The 25,683-nt window shown below is 36.6% G+C and overlaps 1 protein-coding gene across 2 annotated transcripts in view; it reads right to left on the minus strand.

Moving 5' to 3' along the window:
* SPRED1 (sprouty related EVH1 domain containing 1) overlaps positions 1-25,683 on the minus strand; it is a 65,635-nt gene that overhangs the window by 14,524 nt on the left and 25,428 nt on the right. For both annotated transcript variants that reach the window (XM_075425936.1, XM_075425937.1), the window contains exons 2-4: positions 14,490-14,664; positions 6,354-6,522; positions 4,979-5,028 (exon numbers count right to left, since the gene is read on the minus strand). In XM_075425936.1, coding sequence (XP_075282051.1) covers positions 4,979-5,028; positions 6,354-6,522; positions 14,490-14,664 — 394 coding nt within the window. The remainder of the gene's footprint in view (positions 1-4,978; positions 5,029-6,353; positions 6,523-14,489; positions 14,665-25,683) is intronic.

Here is a 25,683-nt window from a genome sequence, read left to right on the forward strand (position 1 = left end):
TATAATCAGGTATGTATTTCTGACATAGACTGAAATACTACCTAGATTACTCTAAATGTTTTGTAGTTTAACGTTTAAAGTAAAAAATAATGCATTTGACATGCCTCCTTCTTCCAAGGCTGTTCTACCTGAATATATAAAGCGTACTAGACATTTTTAGGGATTCCAAGGAAGGAAATAATAAATTAAAACACAAAGCATAACTCTAAGGAAATAAGAGAGAGATGGAGATGGAAAAAGACTGTTAGGGATACTAGTGAGGGGAAAAAAAAAAATTCCTCCTGTTTTTTGACTACTACTCCACAAAAAAGCTTAATAAACCCAAATAATTTTAGCACAGTGTACTATTAGATTTATTTTAAATGGATGATATAAATTAGTATTACTTTTACATCTATGAACTACATCTAGCCAATTTATTGAGTACACTAAATATTGCTAATCTTTAGTGTTTTATCATGTAGCATTTTCTTCTCCAGAAAAAAAAAAAACAAAAAACGTCAAGGGTATATTTTTTTCACATTTCCTTACAAGTCATCTTTGTAAAATAAAACTTCTGCGAATCTTTTGTTATAGACAAAATAAATTGAGTGGTCACTAAATACTGCATTTACAAAGAGATCACTAAGTAGTGTGTTTAAAAAGAGGCAAACGTGAACCATTTTTGTCCTCTTTGCCTGCACCAAAACCACTTAACTGGCATGTAAGTTGGAGGCCTTTTCCCTTTCATATTGACAAAAAGCCCAATGTACCTATTTCTGAAAGAACAAGCCAAACGTTTTTTTCTGCTTATAATTTATCAGTCTACAGTTTTCTTCCGCCAGTAGTAAGAAACTCAAAAGCATAAGTGCTCCATTTCTTATTACCTCAAAACTCTTAAAATGTGCTGGTAGCCTATAAATAACACCGGTATGGCTGACTCAACAAAACCCGAAAGAAATTAAGACTCAACTGCTCTATTTTTCAGTTCTCAAAAGCAAGACTTAATGCATTTGAGTACCGAAAACCCACATAAAAATACTTTTAAATGCATGAGCTCTAGATTTAATTTAGTTAGATTTATTTCCAAGTAAAAAAAAAGAAAATTATCTGATTTTTACATTTTTTCCAGTCAGACCAGATGAGTTTTAGAGCAAGAAGTTTATACGTGGTAGAGGAAAAGAATCGAAGCCAATCTTCGAACAAACAAGCAAACTGAGTTAAACAAGCTGCTCGTCTACTGCATTCAAAATGCCTGGTTTTATACCAAAAAATCCAAACCTCCTACCAAAACAAATTCCCGGTGCATATTTCCATATAGGTATATATACATTCCCAGGATCCATTTACAAACATTACAGGAAGCCAGATAGCTTATTTGTGTATTTTGACTTGAAATTAATCCAGTAAGGCTAAGGCTTATTTAATGATTAGAAAAATCGCATATAATGTTCATTAAACAACTAACAGTATTTGTAATTATTTAAGCACCCTTTACAAGCAAGTAGGAACACCCTTAAGTGATAGTATTTTTTTAATATTAAGATTTTAACATTATTTGTGAACAACAGGGCATCTAAAGAAGCTATAATGAAGCTATGTCTTCTTAAAATGAAAACCTTGCTCTTCAGTAAGAAGAATGCTTTCTGAGATTTTATGTAAAGAATGTAAAAAAAAAAAATAGTGACCCAAGACACAACATAGTGAGCAAAATGCTACCCTAGAAAGCACCAGATAAATACAAATCCAAAAACTGAACTATGAGAGTTGCACAGTCAAATTTTGAACAACCCCTAATTCTGCTTACTACATCTATAAAATGTGATAATACTTATCACAAGTAGACACTGAGGCTTAACAGCAGTGCCACTGACTAGATCAGAAGGCTGTGTGTTTTGACCTTATTTGGGTCATTTTATTTGCTCTCTGTAGTACCAAACATAACCAGCCAGTAAAATAACCTATGAAGCACATTCCGCTTTCTTCATCACTGATCATCTTAATTTTTTTTTAAAAAAACCAAAACAGTGTTAATGACATTTATGTGCAAACTACATACGATATTCATACTTCAGACAGGCACTAAATACCGTAATCCTGCTGTGTAAGATAACTAGAACAGCATAGGGAGAACACCTTGACAGCAGATGATGTAAATGACAAAGACCTATTAAAATTAATATTTTCAAATGTACCTTGATGACATCCTGGGGACTTTACCTACCATACTAACGAACAAAGAAATGAAACCAAAGAATACCAGTACACATGACAGCTACTACAGGGTACAGACAAAAATGTAAGTGCATTAGCAAACATGCTATGAAAAATAAGCATGAAATAACCCTTTTATCTTTGATATTCTGCTATTTTAGAAACAACTTATGACTACTTAATATTTTTAGTTAAATGGAGGAGCTCCACTGCCTGATCTCTTGTACATCCTTCCTTAGAGGTTATGAATTACAGTGCTGGAAGACTGTTCTGATGAAACAACAAACATTCCATTGCTCTCATACCCAAGTGCCAACCTGCCCTTTAACATTCTATCCACACCCTAAAATGCCATTGCATAGATATACTCCAAAACTCACTCAAAAATACTATTAGACACTTGGGAAAACAGCTTATAGAATAAGCCAGGGGTGTGTGTAGGAATCATTAGGCCTTTTAAACTACAGTGGGATGGAGGAAGGGGGGGACAAGTCAACATGACTCTTCAAACACATAATACATTATCTTTAAATAAAACGGTCATAGCAGTCTTTCAAGTTAAAAAAAACACGGGGGTATTGAGTTCCACTTACAACAGTATCAGTTTTGGAAGGGAGAAGGAATTAATCATTTGAGCAGAATGTACACTATTTGGTATTTCCAAGATATTCTTGATGACTAGACCTGGTGTCTGTAACTAAAATGCTGTAGCCTTTCTACACTGATATTCATAAACCTGCAATTACAGCTTTGTTATTGATACATAAACCTGATTTAGATGAAGCATAGCTAAACCAGGGTGGGTTCAGGCTTCCCTGCATTCATTTCTCCCCCGCCCCCCGCCTCCTGGTATTGTTATCTATAGGCAATTCTAGTATCACTTATTTCATTTTGGTATGCAGAGATACAGTAAAAGAGATTGGCTAGCTTTTTTGCCTCTACAAAACAGGTATTTCTTGCCATCTATCCACAGCACGAATCCACAGTTAAGCAACGTGTGTTGTGGTGAAGCCATGAAATATGTTTTCCTGTCTGGAACGTAACAGATAATTCTACCAGCAATTTGCACCAAACAGGTTTGTACATGTAAGTTACACATCGAGAGAGTATTTTTTTAAACATATGTATTTATTTTTTTGAATATATAAAAAGTAATTCTACATAATCTATTTATATATCTAAAGATATCTCTATTTACATCTATATAGGATAGATGATGTAAATACACTTTTCTCCACTTTCCCGATAACAAACTTTGAAAATATAAAGAATCACAGATATTTGTTTCAATTTCAGCATCCTTAACACAGAAACTTAATAATTGGGCAATATAATCAAGAGGTAATTAGTTTCCTCAAAACTCATTAGCCCTGTAGAAATTGCTCAATTGTTAATCCTTGCAACAAAGAGTGTTTAAACAAGTCTTTTAAAAGCTGATTAAGGATTGCATTAACTTTGGCACACTCTTCCACCACCCTGTCAAAATCTCATTCCTATTTTAAATCCAAAAAATATCTAATATTTATAGCAATTTTACATTAAAGTGCCTTAAAATAAAGCACTGCAAATAAAGAACAACAGGTGGTTGCACAGCCAACACTTACACAAAGAGATACATTTCTTCTACCATAAAATGGAAAGAAATCAGGACACTCTTCTGCATTGCCACTGCATTGCAGCATCCTTTCTAAATACTTGACTCTCAGTCTCCTATCGTAATTTAATTCTTACCCATATCTTCAAAGTACACTACTAATTTTCTTGATTTTGTGTTGCAGAGATTCTACACTGATAAATGTAGATCCATAAATGACAAAACTATTTCCCTCAAGACACCACTTAGGAGTACTGTAAGTTTTCTGAATAGTCACTAAGACCCCTGAGTCAAGTTGTTTCTAGATCAGCTTCATATTAATTTAAGTATCTGCACTCTGAAAACTGAACATATGTGTGAATAAAGCCAAGACTTACCCTGAAACTGTAAACAGGAAAGATGAGATGACAAGCACATGTAGACACAAGTAGGTTTCTACTCAGTTATATTACAGTTATTTACTGTATATATGTAGCCATAATATTTTATACTGGCTTTTTAATCACTTGGATTCTTGGATATTACTAGGCAGTGCTACACATCAGTGTTACCATACTTGATATGGTATTTGTGTAAAGCATTATAACTCTGAAGCATAGTACGAGATACATTTTTACCTCATGCCATTATGACCTATAGAAATTGAATGGTGCAAATAAGGATCAATAAAAATTCGAATCTCAACAAGCAACTGCTTTATTTTCAGTGTGTTTATAAAAATTATCTGAACTTCTGCCCTTGTTTGGACTAGATTCTTATAACAGTTCTCTCAGCACCTTTTCAATTCTAACCATACAATGTTAGAAGTGTCTATCACTGCAGAGTGAAATCTAGGAAAACAAATAGGACATGCATGTAAAAGAACAAGATTCCCGACCCCTCTATTTTTTCTTTTGCAGAAGAGTATTTCACATTCATGTAAGTTCAAAGAGGATGCACAATCTAGAACAGACATTGTAAACTTAAAAATTGAACTCAGGATGGTTATCATCCTATTGATTAAATACTGACTACTTAGTTGGGACACACAATATTGTAAGTCTTCTACATAATTGTTCTTTAACTTATTTCATTAAAATGAATTTTGCTGTTGCTCTTATTTTGCTTATTCTCACTAATGAAAACAAAAAACATTCAATGAAGTTCTTCAAAAAATAGCTGCACAATTAATTTAAAAATTTAAACCCTTACTTGAAAGCAGTCTTCTGCCACTTCAACATCATTCTGTGAGGGTGGATAACCTACAGAAAAAGTAAAAAAACCCATAACAGACAAGGTTATTTTCTTTTTATTTACAGTTTACTGCTGCTAGTAGTCCACGCCATCCTTCAATATACAGCCATAATGATATAAATATGCTTGTTTATTTTTTAACCAGTAGATCACTGTATTTCAAGTCAATTTTCGTAAGTACCATTCATTTCTACATTTTGTATTTTATATACTGATTATTCCTAGCCACGCTCCTCTCTCTCGTTCACACCTTTCTTGTAAAAGCATTTTCAAAGTGTCATCAGGAGTCAGAAGCAAGGGAGCATATTCTTGTTAATGTAGCATGTTGAAAATTAAAGGCAGACACATTTGGTTGGCACGAATGCATGCTGTGCTATATTTTGCTATAAATCAGCAGAAATTGGAACTGTGAGACCCTAAGAAAGAAAAGGACTCATATGTTCTCTAATTATTTCTCTTGCAGGGATATGGATGATATCAGCACAATTCAAAAGAAGTCATTCTAGTATGTCAAAAAGCATTTCCCTTCAATAACATGCTTCTCCCTTTGCTAATATGGTAACACATTAAAACCCCTAAATCTACTGCACATCACAGCACAGAATATTTTGTTTAGATTTCTCCCTTTGAGTTACTTTTTACAAGCCTGAAAGATACGTTCCTTCCATTCCACAGACACCTGTTCTCTTCCATCTCTCTCCTTCCCTATCCAGCAATATATTTATCATATTTTTAGCTCAGAATCAAGGCTTAATGATCATCTTCTATTTGCTCACTGGTTTCCAGGAGGTCAATGAAGCTCTGGAACAAGTTAGCCGTATTACTATTAGAGTAAATTCTTCTACCGTCCCATATAAACCTGCACTCAGAACTACTCTGTCAGCTGTTAGTAAACAAATAAAATGATTAACTGAAAGTATACACAGATGAAAAGAGAACTCTATGGGTCTCAAATCATTCAACTTTATAGCTTATCCTCTAAGAATACAGAAGCTGTAACAAGCTTCTGAGAAGAAGATCCAAGTAAGACACTGTAGCACTCTAGCTTCCTCCACTTCTGCATCTCTAAAAAAATGAGGCAATGCTTTACTATGTAGGGATGTTTCGGGGAATTACCTTATCAGTGTTTGTGAAACAATTTACAACATTTGGATGAATGTCACTCTAGAAATGCCAGAAGTACTATTTGAAAATTTAAAATCTCCATATGCTGTAGGTCAATCCACATCCTTAAACACTGTCAGCAGTAATGTTATGCAAAGAGCTTTGATCTCTCTCATTTACCACTCAACATCCCCCTACCCCCAGCAACCACTTCACCTGAAATATGTACCTTGAGAAATATCCTCTACTGCTCTCCGAATACCTCTGTCAAACGCTCTTGCATCAGCAGGACTCTGAAATGTGAGGCCAAACTTCTTGTCATCAATCTTCCAGTGGTAAAAAGTAGGAGTAACTTTGTTGTAAACGAGGTCCTTCTTCAACGTGCATTCCAAGACCACCTTCCAGAAAGAAGACAGGAGGAAAAGATACCACTGACTAATATATCAAATTTGAGAACAAAATGTAGTCTTTGTCAATCACCTGAAAACATGCATCATAAGAGCAAACAGAAGTCTCTGTTTAAATTTCTGTTATAAGGATGTAATTTTAACTTTATTTCCATTATGGACAAATTATTGACTAACAGTTGCTGATAAGTGGTATGGGTTAAGGACACTGTTTGTATAGCGAATGAATCTTCCCAGACTCAGAAGTATCTCATACCTGCAGCAAGCACTTCTGTCAGTACAGACTTGCTAGATGTTCAGCAAATGAAACAGGCCACACCTCGAAAAAACATTACTGTGCTGCTATCAAGGATTACTGTATCACTGGGAATTTCATTTGTATACTTATTCTATAAATTTTTTGAGCACTGGACTAACTTTATGCTGCTTTCAGGCCATATCAGTTTTCTCCCAGAAAGGCAACTAGACAAGAGAAGAATAATACAGGAGAACTGTTTTAGAAACTGAAATTAATCAAAACTAAAATCTTTTTATATGTATTACTGCCTGTAAGTAGACACAAATATATTTATGGCTCATGTTCAACTATAATGAAAATAGTAATTAGGAATAGGTAAAAGAATTTTTTGGCTAAAAAATCATTACAGCTATACATTCACATTCAGTTATGAAGCAAAGCTGAAGTCTTCACATCATTTCCCCAGTTTAAATTGGCTGATTTTTAAAATATATTTGCATATTGAATCTACCTGCAAAAATTATTTTATGCAACGTTGTTTTGATTAAAAAAATGAAAGGTGAACAAGAAAGTATGGAGGGACATGCACTAATCTGCTCTTGTAGCACTACGTGTAATAAAACGCACAGCAAGATAACCTGTATCTCTGTATTACTACTAGATTCTGAAAACCTACACTGAGAGGTGAATAAGGACATTTAATATGCTATCATTTCAACATTAATGTATTTTCAGAATTTTCATTTTCAATTTTGTTACAGATGCAGATTTGAGAGAAAAATACAAAATTTCTTACAGCATGTGGAAGAGTGATGTTAATTACAAATATAACTGGCAAAAAAAATCTCCAAATTTAAAAAAAAAAAATCTGTCTGTACTTACATTATTCTCACATATCCTTTGTGTTCTTCTTTCCTTGTCTAATTATTACATAGGCAAACAGGTTCTTTTTCTCCTGCTCTTCACTATTTATTCCCCCTACCCTACACGCCACCTCCTCTTGAGTTTTACTGCCTTTTAGCTCTCTCTCTACAAGGGTGACATTCTTTCTGCACATATGAACTCTTTTAGCATTTAAATAATTTTTGTTACTCCACTCTGAATTCCCTAAATGGTCAACAATATGTAGGTACAACTGCCTGCAAGAAAGCATAGGAAGGAATCTAACTATTTGCTGTAGATGTGCAGGAAAAGGTGCTGCAGAAAAAAAAAAAAAAAAAGTATAATTCTGCAGTTCTAAGTATATTAAATGATTGTTCTTTGTTCATTCTGATGATTTTAAACTTGCTTCTTCCTAAACAGAGGAGTTAAAAATTAAGATTTCTCACATCACTGCATTTTCTGGGTCTATAAGCACTTTTGGGGGATCTCTACTACCTTACAGAATCACAGAATGGTAGGGTTTGGAAGGGACCTCTGTGGGTCATCTAGTCCAACCCCACTGCCGAAGCAGGGTCACCTACAGCAGGCTGCACAGGACCACGTCCAGGCGGGTTTTGCATATCTCCAGAGAAGGAGACTTCACCCCTCTGGGCAACCTGTTCCAGGGCTCCGTCAGCCTCCAAGTAAAGAAGGTCTTCCTTAAGCACCAACTATTTTCATACTGAATTTTGTGTGCAGTTTCACGCAAAATATCAACAACTACTGCAAGCCTAATTTTATAGCATCTCCATGAATATCTGCTACCAAAGGAGTTAACCCAGATTACTTTATATTGAAAATTCTTTCCTGGATGACAAATATTTTTAAAAAAATAGTACCACTGCAGATAAACTACTGGATTAAAACTTTACTGAGTAGAAGCTATGATTTTCAAAGAAACTCAAACCAGAAAACCCCCAAACCAAGCCCCCCCCCAAGCCAAAAAGCAACACTGCCACCACCCCCCACCTCCGCCCCACACCTCCAACCCTCACAACATTTTATAAGAAAAGCAATCATTAACAAAATAAGCAAACATCCTATTCAACACCGTAATTGTTTTCAGCTTTATTTAAGGAAACAACACATTTGACAAGATGACACTGATTTTTCAGATCTAAAGCTGTATGCAAACAGATGAGTTAACACAGCAGTTACAAGTGGTTAAGGGCACTGAAAGGGGAAAAATTAGTTGCACCAAAATTGTATGTGTTATTAGACATAAGAATCCATATAGGCAAGGCTTTATGGCTGTCCCACCCAAGAGACAACTCAAAAACCATAGGTCAGAATTAGCAGTGGGACACAAATATATGAACACCCAGACTTCAATAGCTTTTATTGCATCCAGAAATATTAAAAACCCAAACCAAACAAAAAAACCATATCAACCATGCCCTACAGCACTTTGTTTTCTCACTGAGACACTTCCATACTTTGCAGCAACAATGTATTTTTTCCCCTATTAAACATAACCCTGTCAAAGGCTTCTTTATGCTGAAGCATGCAAACTATGGTTGGGGGCTGTGGAGGAAGTATCCTAACACACTCCAAAGCTCGCAAACGAAAAACCCAGCTTTTAGCAATACACTTTTTTTTTTTTTTGAGTCTTCAAACACCCAAAACTCCAATTATTTTTTACTGCACTTTGCTATGGTTCAAATATCTCCACATCGTATGTGAAAATGGTATCATACTCTCCCACATGGTTACCAAAAATCTGCCTTCCCAAACCTTTTCAGGCAGGCCTTACCTAAGATCTCCAGTGATAAGCACAACAAATACCTGCAAAATTTTAAATTAAGTGACTATGGCTTAACACAATTGCATTTTTTAATGAAGATGGGCTACTGTTCTGAAGGTTTTCTTCATTCGGAGAGTTAATGTAAACTTCCATGTCAATATGAAGCAGCCGCCTTAGCAGGTAATGGAAAATGTTGGAGTTCTCAGACTCAAGACAGAAGAGCTCCAGATGCACATGATCAAGATCTAAATTCTCAGAGGGTACACAGGGCTGTCTGTCTACTTACCACTATTTAATAAAAAAAAAAATAAATTCATATCTAGATGTCATTAAGTTTAACACTAAAGAATTCATAACTACACATAAATATACTTGCTTGCTACATGTTTCTTCCCTCACCTCTACGAGCTACATTCTTTAAAGATATTAGAAACTCTCTGGCTTGGGTAGACAAGATGAATATCTAAAGTCAGAAATGTTAAACACTTCAAAACCAAGTATTTTTTAACAAAAATAAGATGAGCATTTAAGATATTAGCACCATTATTTAGGGCTTGTTTCAGAAACAAATATGAAAAAACCCTTATTGTATTTGATATAAATGTCTATTTTCACAACAGACCACATAACTGAATATCTTTCTAGATACTGGATACTATTTTACTGGTTTCTATCTGCACTTTCAACAGCTTACAACATTTACATGCAGACAGATAGTTTCACAATTTCTCATTCCCAGCCCAAATCTACAAACACATAAGCATATAGTTTTTGATGAAACTTCTGCCTTTTCTGCTAAATAGAATCAAAGGCTTTTCTCTAGTCTTGAGACCAAGCAGCATGACCTGAGTATATTCATGCTACAGAGCATGTGGCCCCAGTGCCACTGTGACCCTGTGACATGATTATAATTCTGTGCATGCTTTTTTCAATTCATAAAGTAAGATGATGTAAGAACTGTACTACAGCCCATTAGAATCAATCTTTTCTCAAACTTTAAAGCCATTTTAAAAAGTAAATGATCAATTAAGTTTTTGAACAGCAGATTTTTAGAACAGTATTTATATTCAGCTTCAGCTTTGCATCTCTCCCTTTACACGACTATCTGTTCTTCAAAAGAAAGGTTTTAAACTTTGATTTGTGTCTCCTGACTCATCATCCAAAAGATACTAGTCACTTTTTATTTTTCCTTCAGTAAAAACTTGCATGGCAAAGGACTGGAGAAGAAAATAAAACAGAGAAGTCTATTAGACTTTTCATTCAAGAATGCAAAATTCACCAAAGCCTTAAACCTGCAAGCTTGAGCCTAATGTATGTTTAGCACTACCACTATTAAGATAGAACTACTGTAAACACAGTAAAAGAGAGCAGCAGACCTGACCAGGTTAGAAGGGAGTGCAATTGTTCCAAGCAGACTGCCTGGAGCCAGATGTAGGAAGGTGAGTATAATGAAGGAGGAAACATGTAATTACATCAAAGTCTTCACAAAATACCCTCACATTCCAACGCAGATCTAAACAACCTGAGCAAACTAACAGGAAACATTCCCTCTCATAAATTAATTCAGTGGTGCCACCACTTCGAATTTCTTCTCAGATAACTAGGATGCTTTTTGTGAACCCCATGAGATGTTTTAAATAGCTCAGTACCCCATGAAAATTTTGGAAGTTCTACATATAGCCTGAAGCCGGTTCGTACAAGGGCTGACAGCAATCTAACTCTCCGGTACCTAAAAATATGACAAGAACACCCCCCAACACGGAACTTCAACATTTTGATGTTCAGTCCCAAAGTATTTAATCTATACAGCTGACTTACAGACGGAGATCTATAGTCCTAATTAAATGCCCGCATATCCTATAAAATATATACAGAGATCCTGCACATTGGAATGGAATTGCAATGTATTGTCAGAAGCAGTACTTGGAGAAGCAGCAACTAAAGCTAGTTTACAAGAAACGATAAGAGAAGCAATAAAAGATGTCTCATTCTTTTTGAGTATAACCATTTAAGAGGCATCTGGAAGACACCTCCATCAAATCTCTCACCTATGGATTTCAAACCGGAATTAATAAATTCCACCTTTCTACTGACACATAGGTTGAACAGTAATACTGGCATTATGATTCCCATATATCTTAGGTAAAAGCCATAATCTGAATTCCATTTGCTCTCTAACCTGAAGTATTTCAAAATCCATGCTTCCCTGTGTCTCAGGAAAGTTCCACGCTATAGTTTTTCCGGTATAAGGGAATTTCTGCACATTTTCTGGAAGCTGAGCCTGTTCACAAAACGAAGACTTACTGGCCAGAGGAAATAAAAATATAATCTAGTTATAAAGGTATTTTAACAGTGTCTAATGTGATGGGGGGGACTGGAAATTGTGGTCCAGCTGACCGAGCTGTAATGACTTCTAGAAACTACAATAGATTAAACATTCCTGAAGACACATGTGCTCAAAGTCTGAATAACTGAAATATTCAAAATGGCTTAGGAAGATTCTTTTAACACAATATTGCTGCTTTCTCTTTGCAAATACAAGGGCAGAACCAACTAAGCAGTGTATGAGTACCTTCAACAATTACTTAGGTATACAGATTTACACATCAGGGACATTCTAAAATGAGATTAGAGCAATGTTTAAGCACAGAAAACAGCAGATTCAGTATAACTTACTTAAAATCAGAAAATGATAAAAATATTTGGTCCCTACTCAACAACAAACATGATGAACCCATAACAACTTCCACTTTTACATCATTTCAAAGAAAAAATAAACAAATAGCATTTTATGCCACTGAAGTAATCTTCAACAGTCCTTTTCAGAGTTGACTCTGAGAGCACAGCCCTCCCCACTCTTTCAGCTGTAACAGAACACCACATTTCAACTTCATGGTGGTGTTTTTGTTGGTTTTTTCTTTGTATTATGAAATATACTAGTCGTCTGTTGATTCTATTGGGACTAAAAAAGCAATTGTTCGGCTTCATTAAAGAAAAGGTTAAAAATTGTGCTTGAACAGTGAATCCACAGAAATATCCTAAGTACAAATGTAAAAGCATTAACTATACTGATGGCCTAAGGATAAGAACAGTTTTAGAATCGGTGATTGGATCCCTGTGCAACAGCATTTCTCTTCCAGGCCCTGCTACAGTACTTGCGAAAAAGCACCATGACCTAGCGATGTCCTCACACACCTTGGTGTAGGATCTTGTTTCTTTTATACCAAGAAGGGTCTTGCTGCATACCGTGCAACTTTGTTGTTAATCCATTACATATTAGCTGTAGCTTGTAAGTGCATTATTTGAAGTCTGAGGAAATACATGAATACATAGCTTCCTTTTACTCCATTACCAAAGCATCACTGGCCCTACAGTATTCTTCATCAGAGCCTAAATCTGTATTTGTTAGTTCCCTGAGCTTTATTCAATATACATTGGATAGCTGTTCTTCCCAGCTGCATTTCTTCCATCTTTTATCTTGTGTTTTGGAGGGGCTGGCTTCTAACAGCAACTTCCTAAAACTGCAGCAAGATCAAAATCTGCCCTGACAGACCAGTAGGTCACATTTGGGTGCGGGACTGGGGGACAGAGGGACACAGGACAGGACACACAACAAAACAAAATAAAAAAAAAAACTTGTTCAGCACAATAAAGGCTTGGAAAACATATTCATACTAACACGAGCTAGATTTTGGACAGGAAGAAGAGCAGGGACATTTAAGCCTTCTACCATTAGTAGAAAGCAGGAAAGAGAGCATAAACAGATCAGGATGCTGATGGCCACAACATTTTCATATGCATGCAGGAGAAACATTAAGCCAGCCTTCAATTCTGAGCATTTTATTACCCTCAGATTCCAAAGGCAAGCTGTGAATGTCAAAAGTATTAAGAATTAAAAGAAAATTGTCAAGAATTTCTAAATGCAATTAAGCTCCTCAACCACGGCCTCAATAAGGCTAAAAAAAGTTCTATAGGGAACTACTGCAAAGTGAGGAAGGAACTGCAGGTGCACATAGCTGTGCGGGAACACAGGGTACTCTGCTAATAGCACTACGCCTCGCAGAAACAACTGAGTCAGCAGAATTTCTATTTATATGCTCTCTTCCTACAACAGTCATAGTCAAGGCAGAAAACTCAGCAGTCCTGCCTCAAGGGAAAAATTGGTATGCTTGAGAAAGAATCAGCAGTATGGTATAAGAAGTAATTCTACCTTTCAAGCTTACACAGGGGTTGTAGATTATTGGCAGAAAAAGAGTAAGTTATCAATAAAGCAGTTACGGTGGAAGTTTTGTGCTTTCCCCACTTCTCTTTGTTTCCAAGAGTAAGACACTCCCCCTTCAGAAACCTATTTGGCACACGAGTAACCAAGACAGCCTTAGTAAGCCAATTTTGACGGCCATAGGTCTGCATGTAGAAATGGCTGAGACCCTACAGCACTGTTTTCCTTTTGTGAGGCTGACTTCCGTGATGCCATTTAAGACAAGTTCATTACTGGTATTTTATTTAATGTAGCTAATAGACCAGATCAATTTTTGGACCTGTCAGCTCCATGCTTTCTTCCAATACAAAAGTTGTTTTCATGTAAAATGGCTACTTTTTGTCATAGCCAAATTGCACAACTAACTCAATCATTACTGAGGAATTCCCTCAGATTTTCTGTTTTTAACAAGTTATCCCATTTTCCAACACTCCTATTAAACTCAGTATCATTGGTGTATAGACAGGTTAACAAGAAGATTTAACTTTAACCTTCCATCGGAAAAAAACCTGAATAGCAAAATGTTTCCCCAAATGGATGGAAATCTGCAATGAAAAAAATATGTTTTAAAGTTTCTGAAAGATCCACATGCTTAATTCTAGAAATACATGGTATTACATCTAAAACAAGTAATTGGATCTTTCGGTGTATAATCACTGATATGGATAAAAACTCATCAACAACATTAGACTGAGACTATAAATTTATTTTCTAATCTACAAGCAACAATAAGCAAACATCTCTTCTCAGGTCCTATGTGGTTTTAATAGGAACACTAAACGGATGTAAATTGTTACCGTTTTATCCCTGAGTCGTTCTCCATGGATAAGAAAATCAGCACAGCTATTCTCTTCCTGGGGAATGACTTTGAAGACTGTGACACAGCTTAGTCCACCCCCTCCAAGTGGTAACCATCCACCACTTGAGTCATCCCGGGTCATCACCACAGCTCGCACTCGTGCATAACTATTACTGGAAGAGATGCAAAAGAAGAAATTAGTTTTTCCATAAATGCAAACCAGCTAAGTCTAGCTAAAAATCAAACCAAAACAAAAATCAAACCAAAACAACAAACCCACAACCAACATCTCAATAATTAACACTGTGGATGTTCAGTCCTTTTGTAACAGTCACCTAGAAGAAACCAGCCTAAGAAGACTCTCTAAAAAATGTTTCTCTGTACTTTTATGCCTTCATTAGGACTTCTTGAAGCGTACATGTGACTCTCTGTAAAGAAACTTAACCAGACAATATAGTTCCTCAGAGTCAGAACTGATAATTCTTCTAAAAACTTCACAGTCAGTGATCTAGCTAGAGAGGGCCAGGGGCGGCAAGAGAGTAAGAATCAACTCCCAATTTACTTTAGACTAATCATGAAGCCAGTCAGCCACCATGAAATTGCACAGAAAAGAGAACAAGAAAGTAGAACAAGGTCAGGCCTTCTGCCACTGAAATCTAAACAAGAACAGGCTTCTAGTCAGAAACCCTGCTCCCCTTCGTCCGTCTGTCCCTCCCTCCCTCCTCCCCACGCACATAACCCGTCCTTTGCAAGGGCAGGTCAGGACACACACGCTGTGGGCTTCAACAACAGAACCAGTTACGGCTACTTAGAACCTAACATTTGTAGCATCTACTAGCTGTAGGGAACACTCCTGTACTCGCAGTGTGTGGAAAATTACTTGCATTCTACAATTTAACAGCTTTTCCCATCATTTAGCATTTTTATAAAATAAACTAACGGTTATCACTTCATTACTTAAAAGCCAAATTCCTTTTTCCGAGTCTCAGAAAAAGAGTTTTTGGTTATCTTCTCTCTCTTAGCTTTTATTTATTTCTTTTAAATTAAATTACATGTTTTAGTTTTGGTTACGAATTTGCTGCTACTTCAGTTGGAAAACCCCATGGTTTACCACGGATGTTATAAGATCCTACATTTGAAGTATGGTTTACTGTATGAATGTAATACTGCATGAATGAGTAGTCCCAACACTTCAAAAGAAATAAGCTTCGTGATATCTTTTGCAACTTATTTCTGGCTGAGGGTTAAGTACTTATGCCAGTTAGCATTAGTGATGGCAAATACAAGGACTGAACAGGAAATATTAGAAGAGGACAAACTTGTTGCTTCTGTACAAAATTATTTGCGACCACCGAAAACCATTCACCGAAGCGCTGTATTTTAAAATCATCACTGCTTTACCCCCGCCCCCCCCAAATGTCCCAAAATAACTGAAGGTAGGCTTTTTTGCGTAATTAATATATTATGTTCTCACACACACATATGATTCACACAGATGATTCACTTATATATATATATATATATGAAAGTATTTTGCTGCAAGCATCTAAAGCTTAAATACATAACGGTTTGCAAAATGGGAAATAAAACAAGACTATCCAATTTTAGCCCACAGGCAAGTGAATTTGTTTATAGAGACTTTGTTTGCCCCCACAAGCAAAAAGCCAGCCTCCCCCGCCTCCCCCTGAACCTCATCGTTAAAATGACAGTTCAGTCAATGTTTCTCACCGTTTCTGTACCAACATCTTTTAGTAACTCCTCCCACAGAGCAGACAAATATAATCAACAAAAATCCAATCCTTCACTGTATGCTTCTATCAGTTCTAATATTTGCAACTTAAAATGGCTATATCTTGACGCTTAAAAATATTACTGAAAGTTGAATCATTCATTGGCCTCTGTTGCTGCATTTTACTCAGAGATAAGTTCAAATTGTAATTGTACACTTAAGACACAAGTAGTTCTTTGTCTCGTTTCTCTCGGGTGACGAGCCTCTTCTGACAGAAACTGAGGACACCAGGACTTTCCTCTGAAACGGTAAGAAATAGGATGGACTAACTGGTTAAACCCATACACTCTCTTTGCTATTCCCCATTCAAGCGAACTACAAATTTAGCTTTAAAGTTATTCACTCTACAAATCTGATCGTAAATCTGAATATTAGAACTTCCTTTTGTAAACCAACAGACCGCAGATGGAGTTCAGGTAAGCATAATTTAGGGATATCACAGAACTTCACTTAGGCTACACGAGAAAACTTGAACAGATTAATTTTTTATTTTTTTTTAAACGAAAGTTTACACTCCACATCCATTTTCTTTTCAAGAATCACTAAGGAGAAGCAAAGATGGATGATACATATCATATCTCAATGGCCTAAGTACTTCATTTGCCAGAGGTTTTACATCAGTATTGGGTTCCCTCTGCCGATACTGAGACACCTAGTCCGGTCTCGTTAACAACCTTGTATTTTGCTTTCGTATTTTATATTCTTTAACCTTTTTTAAACAACATTTATCCTTTCAGATATTTTAGAAACGACTGTCAAATTCACTGCATTAGTGCAAGAGCCAAAACAGAAGTCCTTAACAGGTAATTATTTAATGAATAACCTCTTAAATTGAAACAGAACAGTTTTTCCAGACAACCACTCTGTAAATTAACCGGACAAATGCATTACTGCACTTGCAACAATGCCAAAGACTATGAAGAGATTGCTTAGTTTTATATTTTGCTGCTGTTGTTGTTCAGTTTTTAATATTATTTTTTATATTTTAAAGGAACTCACAATTGGTAATGACAGCTATTTTTAGTAATAATACAAAGCTGGTTTGCAATTAGCCGCAACGGAGCAGCAGGACTTAGAATAATTTCCATTTCCAGAATCCTCTGCAAACAAAACAGCATCTGCCCGCCACACTACTGGTGCTACTGAAACCCTCTAGACTTCTTGGGTGTCTGTAAGTGTTGTAGCCCCATCTACTTAGGGGAATTTTGGAACAAATTGCTAAAATGCTGGTATAGTTTAGCTGTGGGAAAGAGGGCAGACAAGGCTCCAGTGTTTCCTGGCACCACTCCCAGAGCCTGACATTTTTACCTACTCTTGCACATCTAGCAGCTCTATCAGGAATACCTACACAAAAGAAAGCCAAATAAACATGGCAATCAGCTGAGCATTGCTTTTATGAAACCTTTTACTAGAGCTACCGCAAGCACGTGAAATGTAGCATGAAGAGCAGCGTTGCAACAGCAGGTCCAAACCTACTGTAACACAGACAACCTTTCCCAAGATCCCCCGATTTTGGTTGTGGCCACTGGAAACTCTTGAGGCTTCCCCAGAGTCTGCACTGAGCACCAGTGAAGGCTGGGGACAGCCACACCAGAACCCAAGACCAATTCCTAACAACTATAGAAACAGAGTGTCTCAGATCAGGAGATGAGAGTATCATATTCTTCTGTGATTGCAGTGAGTTATAAATTGTGATGAAGTAGTAAAAAAAAAAAAAAAAAAAAAAGAAAAAAAAAGTTATCTACAGTGGAATCTTCCCCTAGTAGTCAAGAGCTACTGAAGAGTACAGCCTGTGTCTGAACTGTATACCTACTGAACTTGAAATGAAGTCATTTTAAGATAGCAGAGCATATTGTGTACAGCTTCATTCCAAAAATGTCCACAAATGAAGATGACTCTCGTACCAACACCAAAAGCTGGATTGGGGTGAACTACGAAGCCTGACAAAGCACGCGAGGGCAGAAACAGGGGGCTACAAACAGTAAGTGGACAGGAAACGTACAAAAGTTGCAGTCCTTGCCTGCCACCAACTTTATTTTTAAGCACATGAAGCACTAAAATCTGACCACAGGTTTTAAAAGTGCTCTCTCCTCCCTGTGTGTTTTTATCATTTTAATGCTCTTGGGCCCAAACTGACTTATGACCTGGATGACCAAACTGGTGTTCAAGCCCGTGAAGCACTCTGCTGACCTCGACAGGCTGGGACCTTCAGCTCAACAACTGATGAACAACCCCTCCTTTTGGGGGCTGGGGGGAGGGACACAATTGTAATTTCATCACTATGGCTTTTTAAAAAAGAAAAAAATTATAATTTGGGGTATTTCTTATGTGTAATATCAAGCCAATTAAAAATACCAAATGTTACTACAACTTTTGTCCCTTCTTCCATTAATGATCCAAAAGAGAATGATGGTTAAGAATTTTCTGCCAAAATATCTTTCCCAGATAAAAACGGGAAGAGATGGGGGGGGGGCAGCTATCTTGTTGCATTAGATTTATTTTAAACCAATTTCAACAATATGCAAATCTTCCCTTGCCTAGATTCATACTAAGCATTACCAGTTTTTAATTTGTATTGCATCTTGCACATTTCTATTTTAATACAGGACTGAAAAACAGTAACAGTGATCTCAAAAATATTTAAGACAATTGAACTGCAATTGCAAATTGTTTTTCAGTACTATAAAGCCACTCCTATCACCACCAGGAAACCTCAAGTGGAATTATAAACTGAAACATATTAGAAACTGACACTCTTAGGTTTCGTAAAAATATTTAGCATTACGGTTTCTTTCAAAGTTGGAAAGAAGATTTGCAGAAAGGGACCAGGAGTTTCAGGTGGACACCCGGTTGAACATAAGCCAGCAATGTGTTCTTGAAGCAAAGAGAGCAGGTCAAGGGAGGTGGTCCTTCCCCTCGGCTCAGCACTGCTGAGGGCACACCTCTAGTGCAGTGTCCAGCACAGGGCTCCCCAGTACAAGGGAGACATGGAGCTACTGGAGGGAGTCCAGTGAAGGCTACTGAGATGATTAAGGAACTGGAGCATCTCTCCTACAAGTAAAGGCTGAGAGAACTGAAGCTGTTCATCCTGGAAAAGAGAAGACTCGAGGGAATCTTATCAATGTATATAAATATCTGCAGGGAGGGTGCAAAGAGGACAGAGCCAGGCTCTTCTCAGTGGTGCCGTGACAGGATCAGAGGCAATGAGCACAAACTGAAACATGGGAGGTTTCACTGGAAGATCAGGAACCAATTTTTCACTGTGAGGGTGCCTGAGCCCTGGCACAGGTTGCCCAGAGAAGTTATGGAGTCTCCAACCTTGGAGATATTCAAAAGCTGCCTGGACACAGTCCTGGGCAACCAGCTCTGCTCCTTGAGCAGAGGGGCGTGGACAAGATGACCTCCAGAGGTCCCTTCCAACCACAATTATTCTGTGACTCTTTCATTTATTTAATATTGTATTTCAAAGCACAGCATTTTCAATAAAATACAACTTCATAAATATAACTAATATGGGTTAGTTTATGAGAATTCATTATACATTGAAGAAAGAGCTGTCACTGTGCACAACTGCTATTTAAACACTTCTGACAAAGCTAAGGAAAAAAAGAGGCATTCCGAATTCTGAAAAATCGTGACACACTCTGCTATGAAATTATACTATCTTTGCTGGCACGCAAGCAACAGCTGCAGGCTGATCTCTGAATGTGAACTGGTCATGGATCAAGGCTCTTTACCTTTGACTGGCACTTTACACACGTACTTTAACCCCTCCAACTTCTGGTGCAATATACTTATGTGTTTGTAGCCTCACCCAAAAAGCATACATGAACGACATTTGGCTTTTTATGGTTCTTATTATGCAAACAGCTTAGCAGAAGATTTTACAATTCCCAGCTAGAGAAGTGTTCATGAGTACGTGCATGCCCGGAGTACCAAAAGGTAATACCAAACCACTGAGCTAAAGTTTATGTTACTTAGAGATAACATTTGTTGAGTATTGACTCAGTTTAGAAAAAGATAATTAATTTCACCAGCATCACATGAACATATCGGGATACTGCTAATGATATAAAGCCCTTTGTTACTAAAGGTTTAGAGAATGACTGCCACTGGCACAAAACACTAATGACTTATCTACAACAGAAGATACAAACATAGCACAAGTACTAAAAAACACATAATTTACATCAAGGAAACATATGATAGCACATCCTATTAATTTTTATGAAGAAGAAGCTGCTGCATATACATTTTTTGCCATAACAACAACTACTGTCTGAGGCTCTGCCTGATGTGACTGTTCCCTTTCTTGTCTCAAAATTACACCAGCAAACCAGAGTATACACCAAACTATTATGCTGGTAGAAGAGAAAACTTTGCAGATTTTCTCCTTTACATGAGAGGCAAAAGGCATTCTTCACAGTAAAGACAGGGAGATACAGCAACCATACTTGGCTGTTATGCCCAGGAAATCTCTTTTTGTGAGCTTTGCAAGAAGAGACATGGATTTCCAGGAGGAACTAGAGACAAATGCTGTTACATTTAGGATACTGGTACCCATACTGTTTTACAAATGAAGTGCTTTGGACTTTGCCAGAAAACCTGAATGGGACATTCCTGCTTGAACAAAAAAAATACACTTACAGCAAGATGAATTACCAAGCAAGATGGCTTGAACCCAAAATGGCAGAAGGGAAAAGCTACAAGGGAAAGTATATTACATAAGGAGGCGATAACTGGTATTGTGAAAGAGCCCAAAATACTTGATTACACAATTATTATTTAGCAGGAGAGGTTTTCAAAAAAAGGCGTTTGACAGTGCACCTACAATTCAAAAAGGAAAATGAGACACAAATGAACAAGTGTCCAAAACGGGTAACTGTCAAAACAGTGTATTGTTGTTATGTTCTCTTGGACACAACATCAGGAAAAAAAAAAAAAAAAAGAAAATAGCAGCACTAGAACCACATTCCTGTTTGAATATAGACAACTTAAATTTATGACCATGTAAAGTAATTGATGCTGCAAGGAAGAATGGCTACTACTGCCAGAGCTTTTGCAAAGCACAAGGACACATGAAAAACAGAGAAGCTGTCAAAAAGATTTGGAAACCATGAAAATCACACAAAGTAGATATTTGACATTTCCGTGAATCACATTAGCCCTGTTCCCCAGCACATCCTCTTCTTTAATAATTGTAACTAGTTTCTATTACTTCTGTATGTCATTCATGAGAACATGTTATATGAAGTAATATTTTACCAGATTAAAGGAGATCAGGACACATACTTGGGTTCCACCTTTTAAAGAAACTGCCTCCTGGAGGCCTGGATTTTCATAATAGTATGGATTCTGTAACACTGTATGGTCAAGACGTACTACTTAGTAAATTGCATCTGATAACAAATATGTAAGTAAATAAAAATCCCAAACTTATTTTTCTTTCTACCTTTCCCCATAGAAGTCAGAAAGAACCAAAGCAACATTCAAAGATGGGTCAACAGGTTGCAGAAACATGCAGCAGAACTAGGAGAAGAACAGTATGTAGTTTTCCTTTGTAAGAGTTGGTGAGTTGAGCTGGACATGGAAAACGCTTTTTAATGACTTCCACAGCTGTCTCTAACAACAGAGGACTGCTGGTACCAGGGACTCCTGAAATAAATTCCATCAAATTTTAGGCAGATAGGGTAACAGAATATGAGTGGTCAGATCCCACTACTCATACGCCCCCTAAGCTTAATGAGCTTCCTCCAGAAAACCCTACATTTGCCTCATTTTTACAAGATGACATCCATGAACTCCAGAAATATTCACTCTTCATCCCACCCTGGCTTCTTTCTCTCTATATTCTCGTTGTGTTTTCTTCCTCCTCACCCCAGAATTTCTGAAGATCCAGAGGACTCTCTGCATTCCATTCACAGCATAGAATTGTCTGCACCTCTTCTAATTTAGTGAAATCACTGCTGCTTTCTTATCAAATAGCAATCAAGCTATTTGGTACTGTTGCCATGTATGAATTGTGACTTGCCTACCATGGAAACATGTAGATAAAAAAGCCCACAAATTAACCAAGAGAAAGAGTTAATTTTTTAGATAAGAAAAGTTACCATTTCTTTCCAACCTTGCAAAAACAGACAAACATCTAAAGAAACGATGGAAGACAAGCTTTTAATTTTCTCCAGCACTTCAGCAAACTTAGGATAAGCACAAGTTTGTACCCTAAGGCAGATTCCACTGAAACTAAGACAACTTGACACTTTCAGTAAATGTCATCAGACAACATTGACCCAGTCTAGAAGGAATTTTTTTTTTTTTTTTTTTTTTTTTTTTTTTTTTAAAAGTGAAGCTTACAGATTCAGTTGGGCCTTTTATTTTCCTTGGAATAGCAATGATTACTACAATTTGTGATACATAATGTAAGGAAAGTTTTTCAAGTAATAGTTACATCTGAATAAATCAGAGTTCTCTTTTCTCTCAGGGCCATTTTCATCCACTCTTACACACTCGCAAAATCCCTGAGCTTCACTCAAGTATGTAAGTACAATTAGATCACCCTCATAGTCAAAGATACTAGTCATCTAGCCATCAAGATTAAGGACGGCAGGACTCTGGAGACCCTGTTAAGAGCAGATGTGAGTGCATTAATCAACAAGTCATTTTGTAATAAAGTTCTTGGTCACTAAAATAAGATGAAGGTAACTAATACATTCAAACACCACACTGAGATTCCTTATAAACAATTTTACCTACTCTAAGAAGGTATGACAGGCTGTAGTAAATATGTTGTTTTCAAACAAGCACCTGTGTAGTTTTTATTCCCCTGCTCCTTGCATTTAAGACTAGTGCTCCACAAGTGTCCAAAAAGTTATTATTCTCCTAACACACCTAAGAACTTATTTAGCAAAAATAAAGGACAAACCAAGTAGATCCTGCTTTCTCTAACACACCAAAAAACACTGTCTCAGATTTTATGTTTACTATGTCTGGATTTCTTTCAGCTTGTCCTGAACTATACACTCTTTGGGACAGGGACCATCTGTAATGAGCGTAATTCAGTAAAGACCCAAGTGCATGGTGGTATACAGGATACAGAGCTTAGCTGGTGAGTTACTACATACTCTTCATCTTTTGGCAATACATTTATGGAAGAAAAAAGCATCAGTCCCCTAAGTTTACTCACCTCAAGCAACACTTGATATTAGGTAGGCAACCACAACATTTAAATTTTAATCTTGTCCCAATAAAACAAATTTATAAAAGGTTCAGATCATTCCTGGCATGCATTTCCCACTCAGACTGCACAGAAAAGGAACAGAACTTGAAACCAAGTAAAGCATATCCACACTTACAAAAATAGTCTTCCTTTACCTGTCTTGCTGAGCAGCGAGATTGCTAATGAATGTTGTATAAGAAAGTGTTTTAAAACTATGTGAATTAAAACTGTAATATCATTTGTTGATATTGCTAAATCTAAAGCTTGTCTCAACATTTACATTGACGTGGCTTTTCAAGGACTTTAACCTGTCCATATGAAAGTGATCTTGCAAAGTAAACTATATTCCAGGAAAATCCCTAATGATAAATTGCTCCTTTTAACATAGTAAGAAAACAACAAACATCCAAAAGGATGTTTCAAACACACACAAATGGACAAATCATAAGTGTCCACACTAACAAAACAGACTACAAGCCAAACTGCAAAATGCTTAACAAATAGCACCAAAATCAGAGTAAACAAGCAAATCTGAACTATCCTCAAGGAGACTAGCTTGTGAACTTACAGATCTATTTTAAAGGTCTATGTTCAGTAACCGAAAGGAAGCTACCATTCCATTGCTATGCAGCACCACATCTCGTGGTTTGAATCAGTCTTTTTGTAGTTTAACAAACCATGAATATTTGTGATATGGGAAATAAACCGAGATAGGCATGTGAAAGACAAATGCAAAGACTTCCCATTACAATAATCCATGAAACGAGAGGAAACAAAAGATTAACAAGATCATACAAAATGTTTTAATGCTATGCCCTTCATATTTGCAATACGTCAGCATGAACAATGTGACTTATATAGCCAATATATAACTGTATGATCCATGTCTGATAATCTCAGTTATAACCAGCTCCCTAGCCAGCAGTCTCAAGCAAAGAAATAAGTGATTCACAAGTCCTAAGGTCAGAGAACACAGGAAGGTTAACAGCGCATCAAAAAAGTGTAACTAAGCCTTGTGTAACTACATTCCCTGCTTGAACTACTGCTAAAGTAATACCTTTCACAAGTTTCTACAAAAAGCTGTATGCAATGAATACATGCGTCATGCATGAACGTAGAGCAAAACAGCACACTGAAAGGCCTCTCAGTTCAAAAAACAAAGATTATTTAAGTTGTATTATTTGCTGCTATCCCAGAAGAAAAGCTTGGAAACTTGTAACCAACTGCACAGAAAAAAGACTAAAAAGTATACATGCATTCCTCCTCTCAAAATATGTAACAGCTAGTCATGAGAACTCCTACAATAATCACTGAATCTCTCAGTCTACTCAGCAACTGAAAAAGGCTCCACAAGCTAGGTTTTCCTTGTCTTGGCAACAACAAAGTCCTAAACAAAGGGTTACAACACTGAGATCATGAGATGATTTAGTGTTATTATTATATCTTGTTGCTTCCTCTTTGGACTTTTCAAAACCATTAATACCATTAGAAGTTATGGTCTGGGGTGGGACTTCACCATGAGGAGGAAGTTCTGAAAAGGGTGCTGCAGATAGCCGAGTCAAATGGCACAAAATATATGATTAGAGTATCAAGAAAGCAAGCGTTAGATCACACAATGCAAGCTTAAAACAGTTTTTAGACAGCAGAATCCAAGCAAGAAGTAAAATAAAGGTCTTTCTGCTCCAGTCAATCTACGAGACAAAAATGTCATGTGGTAACAACTAGGCAATTTTTTTTGTGCATGTGCAGCTCTGACATCTATCTTGCACGGTTTTAATAGACAAAACAGATTGCTATCCAACCTAAAAATGTTTTAAGTGGCTATTTGCCACTTCTATTACACAAAATATGGTATAATACAATAGTTTATAAAATATAGTATAAAGTACAAGATTGAAAAATCCTACTAAGTCAATGAGATATACATTAAGCTGAAGAAATACAAACAGAAAATTAAATATATCTTGTTAGAGCGACAGAAGATGAAATTATATATTCTATAAACATAAGGAGAAATTAAACAGGTCGAATGGACAAACAGGTGTAGATGGTGAAGATAAAACTCAGGAAACAGGAATCTAAATGTGGCAAATTTGCACAAATTTGTACAATTTGTACAAATTTCATCTGTACACATTTTGTTACGGACTTTCGCTCTTATTTCAGCAACAGCAACCTTCTCTATTC

This window comes from Opisthocomus hoazin, chromosome 7 (genome assembly GCF_030867145.1).
Source record: "Opisthocomus hoazin isolate bOpiHoa1 chromosome 7, bOpiHoa1.hap1, whole genome shotgun sequence".
Taxonomy (NCBI): Eukaryota; Metazoa; Chordata; class Aves; order Opisthocomiformes; family Opisthocomidae; genus Opisthocomus; species Opisthocomus hoazin.